At 40.4% G+C, this 18284-nt stretch overlaps 1 protein-coding gene across 5 annotated transcripts in view; it reads right to left on the bottom strand.

Moving 5' to 3' along the window:
* Positions 1-872: 872 nt before the first annotated feature.
* NRP1 (neuropilin 1) overlaps positions 873-18284 on the bottom strand; it is a 114355-nt gene continuing 96943 nt past the window's right edge. For 2 of the 5 annotated variants that reach the window (XM_050890723.1, XM_050890721.1), the window contains exons 14-18: positions 11912-12049; positions 8212-8483; positions 7614-7707; positions 5952-6011; positions 873-4710 (exon numbers count right to left, since the gene is read on the bottom strand). In XM_050890723.1, coding sequence (XP_050746680.1) covers positions 4421-4710; positions 5952-6011; positions 7614-7707; positions 8212-8483; positions 11912-12049 — 854 coding nt within the window. In that variant the 3' untranslated portion in view covers positions 873-4420. Of the gene's footprint in view, positions 4711-5951; positions 6012-7613; positions 7708-8211; positions 8487-11911; positions 12050-18284 lie in introns of those variants that run through there. The other 3 variants (XM_050890722.1, XM_050890719.1, XM_050890724.1) reach the window with 2 other exon arrangements.

The raw sequence follows: 18284 nt of genomic DNA on the forward strand, positions 1-18284 counted from the left end.
GACAAGATGCGATACTTTCTCTTCAACTGTAACAATCATCAAATATGTGGTAATAAGCACAATATTTTTCCCAGGAGTAGTAAAGTAGTTGAAGCAAACAGTTTGTCCATGAGTACTCAACCTAATGACATACTGACAGTATGTGCATTGTTCATGTGTGCAACGTAAAGAAAGGATTTAACAAACTTTAATGTGCAGAGTGCTCAGTATTAAAAAGAAACAAATAGGTAACTATTTTATCAAACGGGAAATGTGCAATCTAAAGCTTCTAATCTGGATGCAAACTTCTTGAAGGTCTCCCTACCCACGATCATATGTTCCACAGATGAGTTCAGTACGCAGCTGAACGCTGGATTAGGCCCAATGGGCTACCCTTGCAGCATTTGCTCCCGTCCGCAACTTGTGCTCTGCAGTGGGAGATTTGGCCATGGTTGGGGAAGTCCTGATGACTTCAGTGGAAATTTGCAGGGAGCTCATCTGTACAAACCTTACTACCAGAGCAGAGACTTAGTGGAGCAACTTGTCAAAAATGGGCATTACTCCGCAGTAAATCTCACCTCCCTAAGAGCAAGCCACAAGGGGTGCATATGACCTACATAGGGTGTGTGGCTTGGGCTTCCCATGGCAACCAGGTGAATTACAACCTAAAAGCAGTGGTGGCAGATTTGTCCTCTTAAATCCCTGCTGTTTGGCTAAAAGTTAGGCATGTAGTGGGAGCGTCTTCCAGCAGGGAGAGAGACTTGGGCAGACGGAGGGTGAACCCCTCCATCCTAAACCATGAATGGTCCCACCAAGGTGTTTGTTTGTTGGAGTTGCCTACCAACAAATGTAACCATGATTAAAACATTGTGCTTATTGCAAGATGCTAAATAAAACCAGCCATTTAATAAAACCAATCCATTTTAGTATAATAAAATACATCAGGTATGGGATATTTTATGAAAATGTTTAATTCAACTGTTTCTTTGGAATGTAGTAGTCATAGTTTGGAAATTTAAGTTACAGTTCAGTTCTATGTGATTTTTTTTATGCTACTCAGTGTCTGAGAATACAAATGTCATTTAAAGTTAAGGCTTCGCTGTTCATTTTGAAACAACAATTTACAAGTGTCATATTGTCATAGAAAATAAAAATTTCTGTAAAAAAAATTTGCACAAAGTTTTATGATGGTACAAAACATGAAGCAATAATATACCAGTAAAATGAAATCATTTTACTACGGAAGATTTTTATAGTTTTTCAATAAAGAAAAAAATATGTTATTTTACACTTTAAAAATTATGAAACAATCTAAAACAATATAAACTGAACATTTTGTAACACTGCCTTTACAAATTAATAACTTTATAAACATATAATTTTTTTAAATATATTTATCAGTGCAAGATACTTTTCAATGTAAAGTTGCAGTATCATTTTTCCTTTATTGAAGGGCAACTTTCATTCTATTACCTTCAGAGAAATCAAATCTTCAGTGCTAGATCCTCATTATCATAGTAAGTTCTGAAGACCACAAAGGACATACATTTCTTTTTATGTTCACTATTCTCAGTATGTTAAAAGAAGGAAAAAAAACAGCAACCACCAGCTTTACTGTTCAAATAGATCAAGACCAAGAGCTGGTCCAGAATCTATTGAAATCCATGGGAATATTTCAAAAGGTTTTGGGCTTGGGGTCCCCAATGGGATTTTCTCTTCAAGGCAATATATGCATGTAACTCTCAGTCAAGTTAGTGGACTAGAAGTTTTTTCAGCTAAGAACAGACCCCAACACCTGAATCACATAGTGATGGTGTCCTGAAAATAGTTTTGAAAAATCCTTTTTTTCTTTGGGTTAATTAACTAGCTGCTGCAATACCATTATGGTCAATTTACAGTGTTAGATACAAATGAAAATTCTACCTCTGCCAAAGTGAGTTTGTCACTTGAGACATTTCATGGACTAACTTTTAGGCAAAATTTTCAGGCCTTAGGTGCTCTGTCTTGCCTTCTGGAGGACCCGAGGTCTAGAGCCTGGGGAGGTAACTCTTCCAATTTAGGCATCTAAGGTTTGATGACCTGAAGTGGGTGTTTGAATTTTCACTATAGTCTTTGCCTTTAGGACTCCTTTGAAGTAGCAACTGTCCACTGTTTTTTCTATTGGGTCTTCCTTTAAAATATTTTCAACTTCAAAACTCATATTTTTACCTCCAGTCTCCCTCCCTTTTCTTCAATTTCTAGGTTACTGGTGGATTTTCTACAGATTTTTCTGTTTTATGGTTCATGTTGGTGAAATTATATGCTTCAAAACATTTGATTGATAAATGGGTGGATTCTGTTGCTCTACATAATTCAAGGCTGAATTAGCCCTTCTTTAGTCCTAATCCTGGACAGAGTACTACATTGCTCTACTACAAAAGCAATTTTGGAAAAGACTAACTCAGAAAGTCACAGTCGCTTCCCTGACTCTACTCGGGGAATTCAGTGAGGAAAAAGATGAGTTCAGCACTTTGCAGGACGTTCCTCTCCCCATGTTTGCACTGGTTTTATCTGCTGGTTGGTAGATACCCAGGGGAAGGTTAAAGCTGCCTTCTTCCACTGCCTCCCCGGTTATGGCTGTGCTGTGTGCGGGTCACCGCAGAAAACCCAGGGGCTCCTCTTGCACCTGCAGGAGGGGAGCGATCCCTCTGGTCCCTCACCTCCTCCTATGGACCCCTGTGGGAAAGAAAATCTTGTTTCTTTTTACCCTGTTGGACCAGCTGCATAGGCTGTTGAATATTATTTGTCCAATAATATTTGTCCTAAAATATTAAAAAATTGCCACATAATTGTCAACCACATTTTTCTGACAGCTTACATTACTCAGCTCACTGAATCTGTCACTATCTGCACTTCTGGTCAAACAGAAACCTCCTGGGATGAAATGCCAATTGGATATAACAGGATGGTAAGAACATACCCTACATACACTGTGGGATTTTCTCCTGCCCTCAGTACCCATGCCTAAGCCCAATTAGCATTGATTAGCATGAAAATACACGTTTATGGAGAGAACAGAACTCTGGGTTCAGGTAGGGGCAGGAGGAGGAAAGTTTCTCATTTTAAAGGCAATCTTTTCAGTAAGGGAATAATTTTCCCCAGTGTAATTAACAGGCAAGCTGTTCAGGATAAAAGACATGTTTCATGACTTCAGGAAAAAAGATACTGTCACTTTATGCTGTTAAGAAGAAACCCAAAGTTCGACTTTGGAGGGTAAAGTTAAGAATTTTCCCTTATTTTTTAACACAAACTCTAATAAAATCCTTTGCCATTACCAGCAAGTTAAAGCTGCAGTTTTCTTTCCTTGGCAATGGCAAATGCTTATGCAATCTACTCAGAGAGAGAAAGAGAGAGAAAGAGAAGAGAAAGGGAGAGAGATTTTACATTTGAAAATACATTCTATATGAAAGAACAATAAAAGGGGATATTGCAGCTTTATACAAAAGGGTCAAGAGACATGAAGTTGAAATACAGAAAGCAGAACAATCGAGCCAGGTTGTCAAATCTGATTAGCCCTTGCCTTGCTGAGGCTACTTTCTTACACTAAAATATACTTTTCTTTTAGTCAGTGAGCCATTAGAATATGATTAAAGACAAGGGCATAACTGCAGAGAAGCAGAGCTGTAGTTAACACAATGAGAAGCAGTACAAACAAAAAGGCACTTGAGAGGACATACACTAGCCAGTGCCAAGGACTTTTTTGTTTCATTTTTAGGCAGTACACTTGGTTACCAGTTGTGTCTGATGATGGCACATACTCTTTTATGGAGTTCACAAGCACAAAATTTAGTACAACACTGAAAAACATCAATAAAATTTGACTGTATTGCTTCGTAAACAGAGCTGACACACTATATCGGTACTGATGCAGCAGTACTTTCAAAAACATCCTAACCCTTCGTTGCCTATGCACAACACGAGCAATTATACACAAATACAGGTGCAGGAGTCCACTAAATTGCTGTTACTCCAATATTTTCTGGGCACTGAGCTACAGACAGCATGTCCATCCAAAGGACCCCACTGAATACATTTTGTGACAGCATCTTGGATTTTGCACAGTAAAAACAAAATTATCCATTAACGGAAAACAAAAGAGAGGGAGAGAAAGAAAGACAAAATGAACTATAAGTCAATCATACTTGGTCTCAACACCAGCATTTGATTATTTCAAATAAAACCAACAGAAAAAGCAGACTGTACATGATTCAGATTGTTAACACAGATTGTTGTCCATGTTTATCGGTTACACACTCATTGAAGCTCCTGAGAAAAGCTTGGCTCAGTGTCATCAATGCACTTTTCAGCCTGTACAGTAAAAGAAGATCAACAGTTCCCCAGCACGACCTAGGTATGTCCTTCCATCCCAATTCTCTGAAACTTCTCCAGTCGCTTTATACCTTCATGCTTCCGAGTATGAATTCTGTGTGTTTAGTTTATCTTTTTTCAGTTTTACACCATCAACCAGTTCAAAATTGTAATTCTCCAGTGCAGACAAGTTCCTCTCTGACATCCCATTGTGCCAACAGGCACAATACAGGACAACTCCACAGATGGCTCCTAAAAGCACCCCGAGTGCACTCATGGCTATGATGGTAATCAGGATTGGATCTAGGGTCTTCAGGACATTGCCTGGTTTCCTGGAGATGTTATCATCGTAGTCCTCGCCTGTATGGTATGGAGGCGTAAACCCTGAAATGGAGTAAAGAATCGCAAAATTTTCAGAACTGGTTCTAGTTAGAACTTTGTTTGATGAGTTGGAAATTTGGAGAAAGGACATCAAGTTTTTGACATAAATTGCTACCTAATTTGAAAACCTAGCTTCTAGGAGGTAGTCATAAATAGCTGAAAACTATAATGCGGTCCAAATAGTTGTTGATTTTTTTCATACTGTTCTCCAGTCCTTGAATCTGCTGCATGTTAGTAGGGGTCTGATTCTGCCTTGGATTAAGTGGAGGTTTTGGGCATGAATAACCAGACCTTTTGATTATATTTTGCCAGCTTGCAGTATTTAGCTCAAAAATGTTAATTAAATCTTGTTCAGCTCAGTGTGAATGTTTATAGCCTTAGACATTGGTTGGGAATCTCCAACTGTTTTGCGTCCATCTCCACTTCACTGACTTCAGGATTGGACCTTGAAATGGAAATAGTGACAGAACTGACACAGACAGTCTGCCCCCTTGTGTAAAATATTCACTGGGTATCATAATGTTTTCCCTCAACCCTTTCAGTTTATGAAAGAGATCCAATAAGCTAAACCCTGCTAATAATTGCAGGAAAAGCCAAAAAGTCTTTTTGGACAAACCCTGCTTTCCCTGAAATCAATGATAGCAATCCCGTTGAGTGTAACAGAAAAAAATTAAGCTCATTGCCTGAAAAATGCAAGTATATTTTATTATTGGGACAATATGACAATTATGATCCATTTAATGATCCATTTACAGCTATCATCATTGAAAATGATAATGCTTTGGTAGACTGGTCATAAAATGACATTTGCAGCCAGGTCTGAGAAACAATTAGCCTGTAGAGTTTTGAGCCTAATTACCTAGACACTGTGTGAGTCATAAATTGTAACATACAATGATAGCTGTTTCTTCAGCTGTGGACAAGCCTTCTAGATAACAAAATATTAAGGAGCTATAGTGTGCATGCATATATGTATGCAATGTAATAAATTATGTATATAACATTTGAAAGGTTTGAGATAGGTATAAATAATACAAAGTCCATAAGATTATATGACATAGAAGAATACAACTATTAAGTCCTTCAAATAAATGTAAGCCGTCTTAGAATCTGATCTAGATAAATCAAAAAACCTTAATACAATATGCAGTTAAAGAACTCATCTATAAATAAATAGAATACACAAATTCACATGAAAATGGACTTTAAAATTCATTCCCTGTTAACAATAACACAATTTTTACCTGTTTGATTACTTTCTGGGTCTTCTTCTTCGTCTATTTCATTCTCCACATCAGTTGATTCTAATGAAGCAAAGAGAATTGACATTGATTATTAGGGTTACAAACACTGATTGACTATCATGCTGGCAATAATGGTATAGCAGATTTTCCTGTGTCAGAGCATCATTATGTCAGTCTGACAGAACTGTTCATTATGATGGGCTCTGAAAATTAATGGAGAAAAAAGAAAGATTTAAAAACTCCTCTCCGCCCAGTCTTGGCACAGTTTTAGTTATCAGCAGGGGTTTTCCATGCCTGGGAAAGAGAAATCAGTGTGATGAATTAGCATCTCATTCATTGTATTTACAATTTTGGAGCCCAATTCCATAACACTTCATCAGCGTTGGCATAGTTAATCACAAGAACAGTTTCACTGACTGCAGTGAGACCACTTGTGTTTGGGCTTCAGACTGAGCTTTTGGCTTTAGCTCCCACAGGCCAAAATCTTTGCTCAGCATTTGGTTTGAACAACCAAAACGTGCAGAGGTAGGAAAGAAGTTACTTTCCTCTCTCATTTTGGAGTCAGGTAAATACCCGCATGGTGGTCCCAGCACCCTTCTTGGCACTGAGGACGCTGCAGGAGGATGAAGCAGTGCGTCCTGCTTCTCTTTCCTGGTAACTGTCACTCTGGTGGCATATGATGAACCCCAGGAGATGGACACTGTGTTAAAAAGAGATTGTACAGTTTTCTCATCCTGCAGTGAAATTACCATGTAGTTGGAGTCTGTCATGTTACCCTCAAAAGGGTATTAGCTACAAAAGGTGAGGAACACCCTCTATTACTGCTCTCAGTTGTGTTGCCAACTCGCATGGCATAAGTTTATATTTCTAATGCTGAGGGTTCTCAGTTCTATTCCCTCTCCTGCATAAAAGTCATTGCTTCACCTCCATCCTGAAGGACAGGGTTCAGTTGCTTGTGTTTATCTGGGGTTGCTGCTGCCAAATTATGTGCAGTAATGCACGTATAATCAGCAGTGACTGGAATAACTCAAGACTGGCCAGAAATAAAAGGACTCAAATAGCATCTCAGGAATAGCCTGGCTCAGATGTGGAAAAGGCCATGTTCTAACATTACTTCATGTCCCACGTGTCTGGGAGCTGGTGACTACAGCAAACGAGTCACAGCAAACTCAGAATTACAGGACAGCAGAGGACAGAGCAGGGGCCATTTCGCCCTATCTGTGTATCCTGTAAGGGTTTGATATGGTTCTCTAAAATAGAATTCAAGTAGGCTTGGTAGTAAGTGATCTAAAAAGGGTGAAGAAATAAAATTGGATTTTGAGCAATAGTTAACACAGGGAAGACCATTAGGAAAAGCAGAGAAATTTAAAGAGGGCAGCAATCTAAAATATAGGGAGAGGTGTGAGAATGTGAACATGCTGTGACCCATGTCGGTAGGATGCCAGTTCTGATCCAAAAGACTGCAGTTGCTGCAGTACTGAGGTGACATCAGTGGCACTTACTATGAATAAAGCTATGGGCCAGATCAGGATGTTTTCAGTGCAAAACTTCCTGTATAATCAATAACTATCTATCCCTTTCTCACAGATAAAAACAGCTATCAAAACAAAATAAATAATATTTTGAATGAGATTTCTACATGTTCTTGCTATTCATACTTACTTCGGCAATCCTCTTGTGCTACATGATTGTCAATTTTAATATCATCCACAGCAATTCCTCCAGTTCCTTTTCCAATTTCTCCCTCAATAACCACCTGGCAAAATAAGATAATGTTCACATTGTTTTCCTCTTAATACACAATTGCAGCATTCAGGATATCTTAATTAGTTGTTAACACACATCTTCACTTGTCATGATGCCACATCTACATGTACTTTGATTGTGGCCTGCCAATCTGCACTGCATGCCTTTATGAATTTATATATGCAAATGTGAATTTATATAATGTCATAACTTCATTAAAGACACTTACATCAGCAGCAAAACTGTGGCAAGGATGCAGTTTTGTGACAGATGAAAAATGATTTCTAAACTATTTATTTGGCCTTCGATAACAAATTGCTTATATCACTGTCATCTGAGATACCATGAAATATGCCACTATTATTACTGTCACAGCAACAGCACCTCATCTGTAGGTATAACACTGTCTACATAAATCCTTCAGTGACAGTTTCTGCTACGGTGTATAAAACATGACCAGCAAGGTCTTACGGGCCTCGGCTCTATGAGTGCAGTGAGGAGCAGCCAAGCTCACCTGATAGTGTTTCACAGACTTGTGAAGAAGAACACGTCCTTCCTTCCAGCAGTTTGCCTGGTGCCCGCTCAGGGTCCATAGCACCTGGTCATATTCGTCCGGCTTTTGGTACCGCAGTTTGATCTTCAGGGTGCCGACGTGTGCGCCAGACATGTGGTACCAGAAAGTCATGCAGTGGGCAGAGTTCTGCGAGTAAATCACGGGGCTCAGCAGTCGGGCAACTTTCCCTTTCTGGCTTTCATCAGCTTGCGAGTAAATGAAATTGCCATCTCCTACTGCGACAGAAGGACTGCGTTAGGAATAGCCACCAGCTTTCATTTTCTTTGTTTACCTAAGAAGCCCCAGCCGCCCTTGATAATTTTGTTTTCTTTCCATGCTGGTGGCTCAAGCCTCACAAGTGAAAGAGTCAGAGGGTGTTGGTTTGGCAGCTCTAGGAAAGCTGATGTGCTCTCAGGAGAGTTTATTTCTTCTGGCAGTCTCCTTTGCTGCTCATTGGGATGCTCTGTGCCGAGAGTGAACCATAACAACATGTTCACTACATGGCACACACAGGGCGCTTGCTTTTGCTCAGGGAAGGAGGCAAAAGCATGTTTGGTGTGACAGCATATGCTCCATTAGTCAGTGTGCACCCTCTGAAGAGTTTCAGCCCTAGTTCAGCAGGCTAGACAGAAATCCCTGGGGCCTACTCTACGCTAATTGTGCAAAGAGCTATTTTTAATCTCTATTTAAAGTAATCTGTGCTTGACAAGGCAAGATTAGAATGGGAAGAATACTGGAGGATAAAATAGCTTTGAACAGCCATGGTCAGAGATCAGGAACTGAGATCTAAACAGTGCTCCTAGATAGAGTCTGAGCATTGTCACAAACGGTGCCAGCGTCATTCTTTTGATTTTTGTAATCAATATTGGGCTCTGCATATTTGTGAGCCATTTCCCAAAAGAGTAAGATTATGCCTGGTATTTTCTGAAGAGCATAATGGATTTATACATGTTGAAATCTGAACACCTAATACCCTTAACTTGGAAAATTACTTGCTTAATCACACTGGGAGAGAAGCATGTAGGAGTGTGATTAGTTTGGTAACAGAAAATTGCTAAGTAAGATACTGACTACAGAGAAGTGCTTCTGATTTACACCAGCCAGGCATCCATTCCAGCTAGCTTTTGAGCATCTTCTTTGCAGAGGATTATGGTGGAAAAATACGAAGTTCATCCTGGTGTGTGTAAGAAAGAATAGATTGTATGTGTAATGCTCTCACAGAAAAGGATGGAGACAGCATTTACTGGCATTGGTATAAAGTTATTTTGAAAGTAGGAAGGTGAAAAGTAATAATAAGAAATACTATTCCTCAAATGCTGAAATAAGAATACATATCTCTGTTCATACCAATGCTTAAACAAAAGAAAAATAAAAAGAGGCAAAAGAAGATGTTTTGGAAGGATGGTGTTTTATCAACATTGTTTTTTGCTTATACATGATATTCTTGAATTTCTTTTGAAATAATGTATAATTGAGACTTGCTGGATTGCAATGGTATAGTCCTGCACCAATGAAGAAGGGAAGATGAGCATTGCTACTCTGGGAAGCATTAAGAAGGACAGAGTAGTAAAAGGTGAACCAGGAGCAAAGAGGAGTGGGTTAAACCCAGTGGCTGGAAGGAGTGGGCCTAATAAATGAGAAAGAGAAATGTGTCTTCTTACATGAGACAAGGATGTTTTCTTTTGTTTGGATTTTTCTGTGGGCAGTCAGAGGTATCCTGGCCAATAAGCATGTGGAAGTATCTGGTCTTAGAAAGAATTTTATAGGGGAAGATGATGTTAAATTGCCAAAATAATTTAGGCTTTTTTTTTCTTTTTTCTATCTTACTGCAGTAACATCTTGTCCAGCTTCTTCAGCAGGAGTGCTTGTGCCTATATGTTCTTCCCAACTTTGCTTCTGTGTGGAGGGCAGCACAACATGTGCAAATCTCATCAAAGAATGGTGATAGGGAAATCCAAAGGGAGGGAAAAAAGGAAATAAATCACAGCATTAGGATGGCTGTCTCAGTTGGAAGACCTAACTCTGGCCAAATTTAATCATAACCTGTATAATTTGAGGTGACATACAGCGTATCCTGCTGTCTTAAAGCAATTGCTGTTGAAGATCACTTCTGTGGAGTTTCTTCAGCTTTATACATGTTATACATGTGCAGCTGAGAGCAAGATATGCCTGGGAGTTGCTCATTGTTGTTCTCCCAATATATAGGGTGGCCTTGCTGTGTAGCGGCGACACTGAGAGGCTTGTTTGGGATGTCAGTGCCATTCAGGCTGCTCGTGGTCTGTGTTCACACCCACCACACTCATTCCGTACCTGCTGGCAGGCGAATGGCAAACCTGGCAGGTGAAGGTGCCCTCAGAGTTGAAGGAAAATTTTGGAAAATATTGAAAGTTAGTGCAGTAAGGAGAAAAAGGGGCTGCATGTAGGACGTACTGAAGCTACAGCTAATGGAACAAATAAGTCTTCTGCACTAGCTGGGCCCAGCGGAAACAACAAAGTCTTATTTGAAGAATATAATTTCTTCATCTCTCGATTGAAGACAGGTTCAGTCTCTCTATAATCCTTGGTGGCAAAGTGCAGATAGCTCTCATTTCCAGAATATTATTGCAGTGCTGGGTCAGGAACTCTGTCTTCATTGTCTTAATTAGAGCTTTACTTATGCATGCCTTTTAGATTTTGTCAGTCTCTGGCTAACATAGCTTTTAACCTCCTTTCAATGTCAGATCCTACTGAGCCATTTCACTTTACTCTACATCAATTTTTCCACCATTACAGCCTTCACTTCAGCTAACTGCATTTAGTTAATTTGATGCCATTTATTTGTACAATGCCATTTATAGTCGAAGTATTATAAGTTTTTTTTTCCCTGAAACTACTGTACTTGTCTTAAGATTCAATTGAAAGTGTCTCAGAATTTAAAAAGTCCAATTTTGTCTAATTTCCTTGTCATTCTCATTAGGCAAAGGGGTTGCAGAAGTGGGAAGGGGGATTCATCTCAACACATTTGATTAATCTGCACGTATACAAGAGAGAACACTAAAGTGAGAGGCTGTGCAGGTCACACAATGCCCTCCCTTCTCCACTAGCCAGCAGCATATTTATTGCCTAATTATGCAGAGCCATGAGTTAGATACTACAAAACCAACCAATCATCTATGTCCCAGGGTGATATTTCTGGAAAAAACTGTGTGCGAGCAAAGGGATGGCTATACTCTCCAACTCCTGCTGGAGAGCAGGAGGGCATGTAAATATGTCCATCTGGGAAGTTTTACTTACAATACCTTTCTGTGGTGGACAGCCCCTGTAACTACAAACAGGACTAATGTGAGGTTTGTTCATGACTGTATCACTTGGTAAGTGATATTTGCAGAATATTTGGTCAGTCAGATTTTTTTTCTACCCCAGATGACGGTTATCCAAAGGCAAGTCAGGGGAAGGGAGTATCTTCAATTCCTGACAATAAATGATCTTTATTCCCCAACAGAAAGGACAATTATGGTCAGTTGTGACTACATATAACGGATTAGGTTGCCTAGAGAATCATCTTTGTGACTCTACATATTTTAGGTATAATTCACTCTCCTATGGTTTTGGAAGGCGTGTTGGTATTAAACAGAACAACCTCTTCCCATGTAAAATGGCTAAATCATGAACTCATGATTACCTGTGTGGTCTTGAATCGGCCCAGTTTTGCTGGTCAGGATTGCCCACTTTAAATCCACCTGGTTGTCATGCTCCCAGTGGCACAAAGTCTTTTGGGATCCCCAGCCAAAGGCACAGTTGAAGTTGTATAGTGGCAGCTCTGCAGGGAAAGAGGGAAAAGGAGGGACAAAATGTGATTATTAATTGCATAATTCTGATTTTGTGCTTCAAAACCAAATGCATGCATTTGACCATTAACAGCACCTTTCCTACTTCAAACTCTGAGAAGCCACAGCAAAAGCAGCCCTGCTGGGAAACAGATGAAGAATGACTATTTCTAGTAAATGATGTGGTTGTTTCTTGTCTCTTTATGACCCACATTTTGGGATTTTTTGTGGTTAGATTAATTCTTCTGATTTGCCCACATTAGCTGATAACTGTGCTGTAACATATATGACTCAAAAAGAAAGCTCTGGCTTACTTATCAGATATATTTTCTGGTTGTTAATATCTATTTGTACCATAACAGTGCAACGTTTTGCAACAACTCACAATAAGATTTGGACAAAAATAAGAAAGGGCAGAAACACTAATGGAATGTCCTTGGCAGGAAAGGATTGCTGGTGAAATGTACAGTACGCAGCTTCAGTAAGGAACTTATTTCAGCATCTTCCAGACAGTTAAGTAGGCCCACAAGATGGCAGCATTGAAATGAACAAATTGAGACGGAAAAGGGACAAATGTGGCTGATTGCCAAATGAACTCAAAATAAGCTTCAAAACAAGCTCCACGTAAAACAAGGGAAGTCTGGTATTATGGTCAGGATGAGATCATATCTTGTTTTCAGCTTCTCTTCAATTCTGCCCAAAGGTTTAATACATAGTAGCTTATTTTCTTCAATAGAACTTGGAACTTGAATGGAAAGATTATACAAAGATAGCACATAAATCCCTTGCATTTCTTATTTTCAGAAGCAGTTTGAAATCTTTTGGGCTTTTGGTTCCTACCCCTTTGGTATGAACTTTTACCTCACCTTGAGCAATGACAACTCCCTGTAGAGCAACACCCTTCCCACAGCAATGTGACCAAATCCTGAAGTCTTTTCTCAGGCATGACTCACGCCTTATTAAAGGAATAACTTAGGTTTACTTTAATGAGATGCTTTGTGCAAGTATGAACTAAGAACAAAGAACTCTGTGCTCCCATCAATATCAGCTCTGGGGGAAGAATTGTGTTTCTTGCCCATTATAAAAAAAAAAAAGCCAGGAAAGATAATGCAACCCCTAGAACGTGTTTTGTTTATTGTGGGAAAATAGGGAGAAATATGGGAAGTGTGTTGGGACCTGTGGCTGGCCAGACCCTTGAGGTGGAGCTCTTCCAGTCTGAAGAGGCAAAACCTCCTCCATGTAGTGAGCTGCCCAGGGAAGACTGGAAAGGCTTTTGAATTCACAACCCAGATTTTAATCAAAAGAAAACTAGAATAATCATTTTATCAACACAGAGAAAACCTCAGGTGAGTAGGTTGAGACAGAATGGATATAAAAAGGGTTCATCTATCATTCTCTCCTTGCCTTCTTTGTCCTTGTTTGGCGAGTCCTTGCTCCCAGACACAGTTTAACCCAACTCACTGGATTCCTGCATTGCAGCCACTGTGCCCTCTCCCCTCTGGCCCCTAGAAAATTTCTTTCTGTCAGCAGAGAGGTCTGAGCGTCCGGCAGCTCCTGCCCCTCTCCTCAGACTGTCAGTCAGTACCTCGGCTGTGCCGCGGCATCTCTCTGCACTGAGCCCTCATTCTTCGCTCCGTCCTTTCATCTGCCCCATCCCGCCTGCCTCCCACCTCCCTCCTGCTGGCCTCCAGAGGGGTCTACACATTGTCACGAGTACGGCATCCTAGCTGGGAACAAATGAATTAAACAGATAATGTCTGGCACAGGAATTCAATGTGGAGAAAACGTGTTTCCTGGAGGACCCTAGCCCTTTCTAGGAAAGGGGCAGATTGTGGCGAATAATCTTTCTTTGGGCTCAAAACGTTGAAGAAGCAGAACTCAGACTGTGTGCACATGAGTGCAGAAAGGCAATCCATTATGTTTCTTTCTTCAGTATATGGGCTTTTTTCTAGACAATGGGGCCATGATCAAAGACATCTTGCCCAAAAGGGGACATCTGAAAATCAAGGGGAGTTTTTAAAGAAACAGAGTGACATTGAAATGAATTAAAGGGTTTTAAGTTTGTGAAAAATATCCTTTCATTGTCAAGGAGGCCTAGGGAGAGCTATATTGCATGGCTTTGACATCAGAGCCATGAAACAGAACTTTAGAAAAGGTCTTAGAAAACGTAAAACAAAATTAATCATATTAATCCCAAAGGATTATATAATGCAAAGCTAGTGATAGCCTGTGTGGCATTCAAACCACAGGAAAGGAGAACGGTGGTAGACAGATCACATCAATCTGAAGATACCACACAGCATAAATGAACACATAGCACAAAGAGATTGAAAGAACTGGTATTGTTCAACTCTGAATAAAAATAAATAGCAGAAGACACAGGAGACATATGTAAATGGGTGAAGAATCCAGAGAAGGAAGATTACAATATTCTGTTTTCTCCATTTCATAGCGTGAGAACTGCGAGATATCCAGTGAAGTTCAATGCGGATCAAAGGAAAAAATTTCTCATATGATGTGAGCGATACTTGCTTCCCTCGAATGCTGCTAAGGCTGACAACAATTCAAAGAGAACTGGACACTGAAATGGATACGGAAAATATCCAGAATTTAATTGCTAATTCTAAAGTGCAAGGAGTGACAAAAGCCTTTTGCTTCATGGTCTGAAGCCAGCTCTGAACATTGGGATTAGAAGGAGAGTTTCAAAGCAGAGCTAAATTTCACAGCACCATCTAATAAAGAATTTCTTACACTTTCATTTGAAATACATAGTTCAGGAAATTGGCAAAGAGCCTAAGTCTGATATGCTTTGGCCATGTCTGTGTTCCTTGGCTTTGGACTCACAGACAGCATGGTGTAGCATAAAAATCAACTTCTTTTCCATGCAGAAGTTAATGAGAATCCCCTGAAATTGAGCAGAATTTGACCAGTAACCTGCTCTCAGTTAGATGTTTCTTGCTAGGTTCCTATTGTTTTCTTAAAAGCAATTGTGTTAATATATTCCTTAGACAATCACAGCAATGGGATTGAAGGTCAAAGGCAAGGCATTTCAGAGTGCTCTTATTTTATGGGCTTCTTAAACATGCCATCTCTTATTGTCTGTTCTTCCAGTGCTTCTCCCAGGGACCCATAAAAAGAAAAAATAGACGTGCTAGCCAATTAATAATAGACACTTGTAGCATCAGGATAGGTTCATTAGTCGTATGGACAATGGATCTGCCCCAGCAAAAGACAGAATAGTTCAGCACTTCTATTAAAGGTCCCAGGGGGCTGGCACAGTAGCTCACAGTAAGCTCAGGCAATCCGTCCTCTTCTCTGTCCTTGAACTATAGCTTGGCAGCTCTGGTGGAAGGAAGGAAAGTAGGGACAAGGAGCATTTGGGGGGCTTCCTCTGCAGCGCTGGCCCGTTCCCCTGCTAGGATAATTCTCCTGCCAACAGGTGATTGATCTCCGGGTTTGTGTGTATTGAGAGGATGAAGAAAACCAGCTATTATGTAACCAAATAGCAGCAGTTCAGATGAGAATCTGAGAGGGAGGTGTGACGAAATCCCATATGCCTTTTTCAAAATGTAGGGTACGTGATACTGAATTAAAACAGATTTATCCTCTCAAAGAATAACCAACAGCTGTACTTCTTGACCACATCTTGCTCACAGCTGGAACCATTACTGCACATGAACAAGAAAGTCATTGGAAAATCTAGTTGAGTGAGTTTCTTGCAAGTCCATTAATCTTTCGTGGCCCACAGACTTTGACATATTTTTATAACTCCTCCAACAAGAGGCAAGAAGGAGCATGATGGCATTAAAGATGCTATGAAAATTCTCTATAGGATGCTCTTGCCAAAGGGTAAATCAACATTAAAATGGGAAATTACAAACATAATTTGGACGACTTCAAAGTAATATGTTGGGTATGATTCGTATTTGCATTTCACCTTTTTATACCACTTATGCTGGCAGCACAGAATTACCTTAAATGATAGTAAATGATAATTTAACTGCTTTAATATCCCTTTATTGACACGAAGTTGTCCCACCGTAAATGAGAATCAGACCTATTCTACCTTTAAATGATTTCTTAGCATAGATTTTAACCTCAGGATTTCTTAGTTATATTTTTCTGAAATAGCTATTACATGTATGAAAAACAAGATACTTTACTTCTTGAACAGTCTGCTTTACAAAGGACTGAGCTTACACGCTGAGAACACATAATGTAAATGAACAGCTTGCTCTGTGTGTAAATAGCTAAGAGTCAAGCATTTCAAATAGTCCTTTGGAACTGAAAAAGATGTGTTCAAAAAGACTAGATGTTGGTGAGTCTTAGGACTGAGGCCTGAAAGGTATTTACCTTGACAGACAAATTTATTAAAGGCATCTTTTTAAGTTTGAGGAGGAAAGTAGATCCTCTCTTAAAAAAAAATCCAAACCTTTAAACATTTTTAGCAGTTTGAAATCATGATTCTTTTTTATTTTCTTACAATTCAGTCCCCTTGAAATGAACTGTAAAAGTCTCCTTGATGGAAAGCTTGTTTATACATGGAGGCTTTCCAGCTATTTGCTCTTAACTGTTTCCATAGCGTATGAAAGCTGGTTGGAATAGGATAATCTCAGGCTTTGACACACACAAGCGTGTTAGTCTGGGATAACAAGATTAGAGGTATTTGCAGGCTTGAATGCAGGCAGGAGGACAGCAATACGTGGCGTTAGCACCTATTGCAGAAGTACCTGTGCCACGGCAGGTGCTGCTACTGAGAGGGCTGGTAAATCTCTGTCCCCAGTCACCATGGCACAAGCTGCTGTGGCCAGCACTGGCACGGTGTAGCTCGTGCAGGGTTACCTGCTGGAGCCTGCAACCTGCAACTGATCTGGAATAGCTCTTTGGCTTGGAGTTCATCATTTACCTCAAGGTGTATTAGCATCTTAAGGTAAACCAGCCCTTAGAGGGAATTAAGGCTGAAGCTGAAGGCTCAGTCCTTGGTGTGTTAAATTCATACCTTGTTCAGCTTGAGAATAGCTGAAAGAGTTGGAGCGCAGTTATCCTCAGCCAGCTGAGGGCCGGGGGGCCCCGCAGCAGCTCTGTGACTTCAAGGCCAGTTTAAACTACGTTATTCGCGGCTGCCGTAGCAGGCTCTTGCTCCCAGCTGCATGGCCCCTCGCTCTGATGTACTTCATCGTGCCAGCCAGGTCCAGCCGTGCCCCTTCAGCAGAAGGAAATGCTTACACCGCCTTCATGCCAGGAGGGGTTTCCTCATGTTGAGGGGAATTTCTGTCTGCCCCTTTTTGGGAGTTTTCTGGCTGGTTTTCAGTGAGGGATTATGAAGCAGCTGGAAACCTTTATGTCTTAAACTGGAGATTCTGGAAATCTTATTCTTATTTATTAGCATCTGACTGATCTCTATCTATGATCTTTGTAATGTGCTGCCATGTGGGAGCCTGGAGTTTGGGATGTGAACTTGTCCCTTATTCCCCGGAAGGAAGCAGTTCCTACCAGCACAATGCAGGGAAGTAACATTGGCATGCTCTGAAGGGAACCTCAGAAACTCCTTAAGCAGAGAAAAAAACTTGGCTCATGACGGAGTAAGCGAAGGTGGTGCAGGAGGGAAGTAAGGAGAGAAAATGAGGATATCTTAATCTCTGGCAGAAACAGTCAGTCTGTTACTGGAGAGTCCCACCCAAGCCAAGGGGATTAAACACAACCTGCAAATGCAACTGGCACTGGGGAGGAGGGAGGAAAACTGCATTGCACGGAGGCACTTTATGAATTTGCAATTTGTTTAAATGCAAGAAGATAGTTAAAAAAACCTGTAAAAAATCCTTCATTTCAGCAAAAGAGAAAGCTAAAAGATAATTTCAGACATAAAATTTAAAATGTTTTACTCTAAAACCACTGCACAGTATCCTTTCTTCCTTTGCATTCCCCACCCCTTTCCGAACTGTGGGATCACCAGCAGCCCTCCAGCCCTTCAGCAATGCTGACTGTGGAAGGGCAGTGTGGCGAGGTGTCCCGTGAAGGCAGGCCAGCCTGTCGTTGTGTTGCTCGTTATACCGGTGCTCCACAATCTCCCTCTGCTCATAAAGCAGGGCAGAGCTAGAAATAGTGTATGCTGACTAAGCCAACTGGATGACCCTGGAGACAAATTTTGAGGGGAGTAAAAGCATTCGCCTCTGCAATATCAGAACACAGAGGCTGAGAGTGGGAACAACGTCTGAGATAAGTCAGCTC

This window comes from Gymnogyps californianus, chromosome 2 (assembly GCF_018139145.2).
Source record: "Gymnogyps californianus isolate 813 chromosome 2, ASM1813914v2, whole genome shotgun sequence".
Taxonomy (NCBI): domain Eukaryota; kingdom Metazoa; phylum Chordata; class Aves; order Accipitriformes; family Cathartidae; genus Gymnogyps; species Gymnogyps californianus.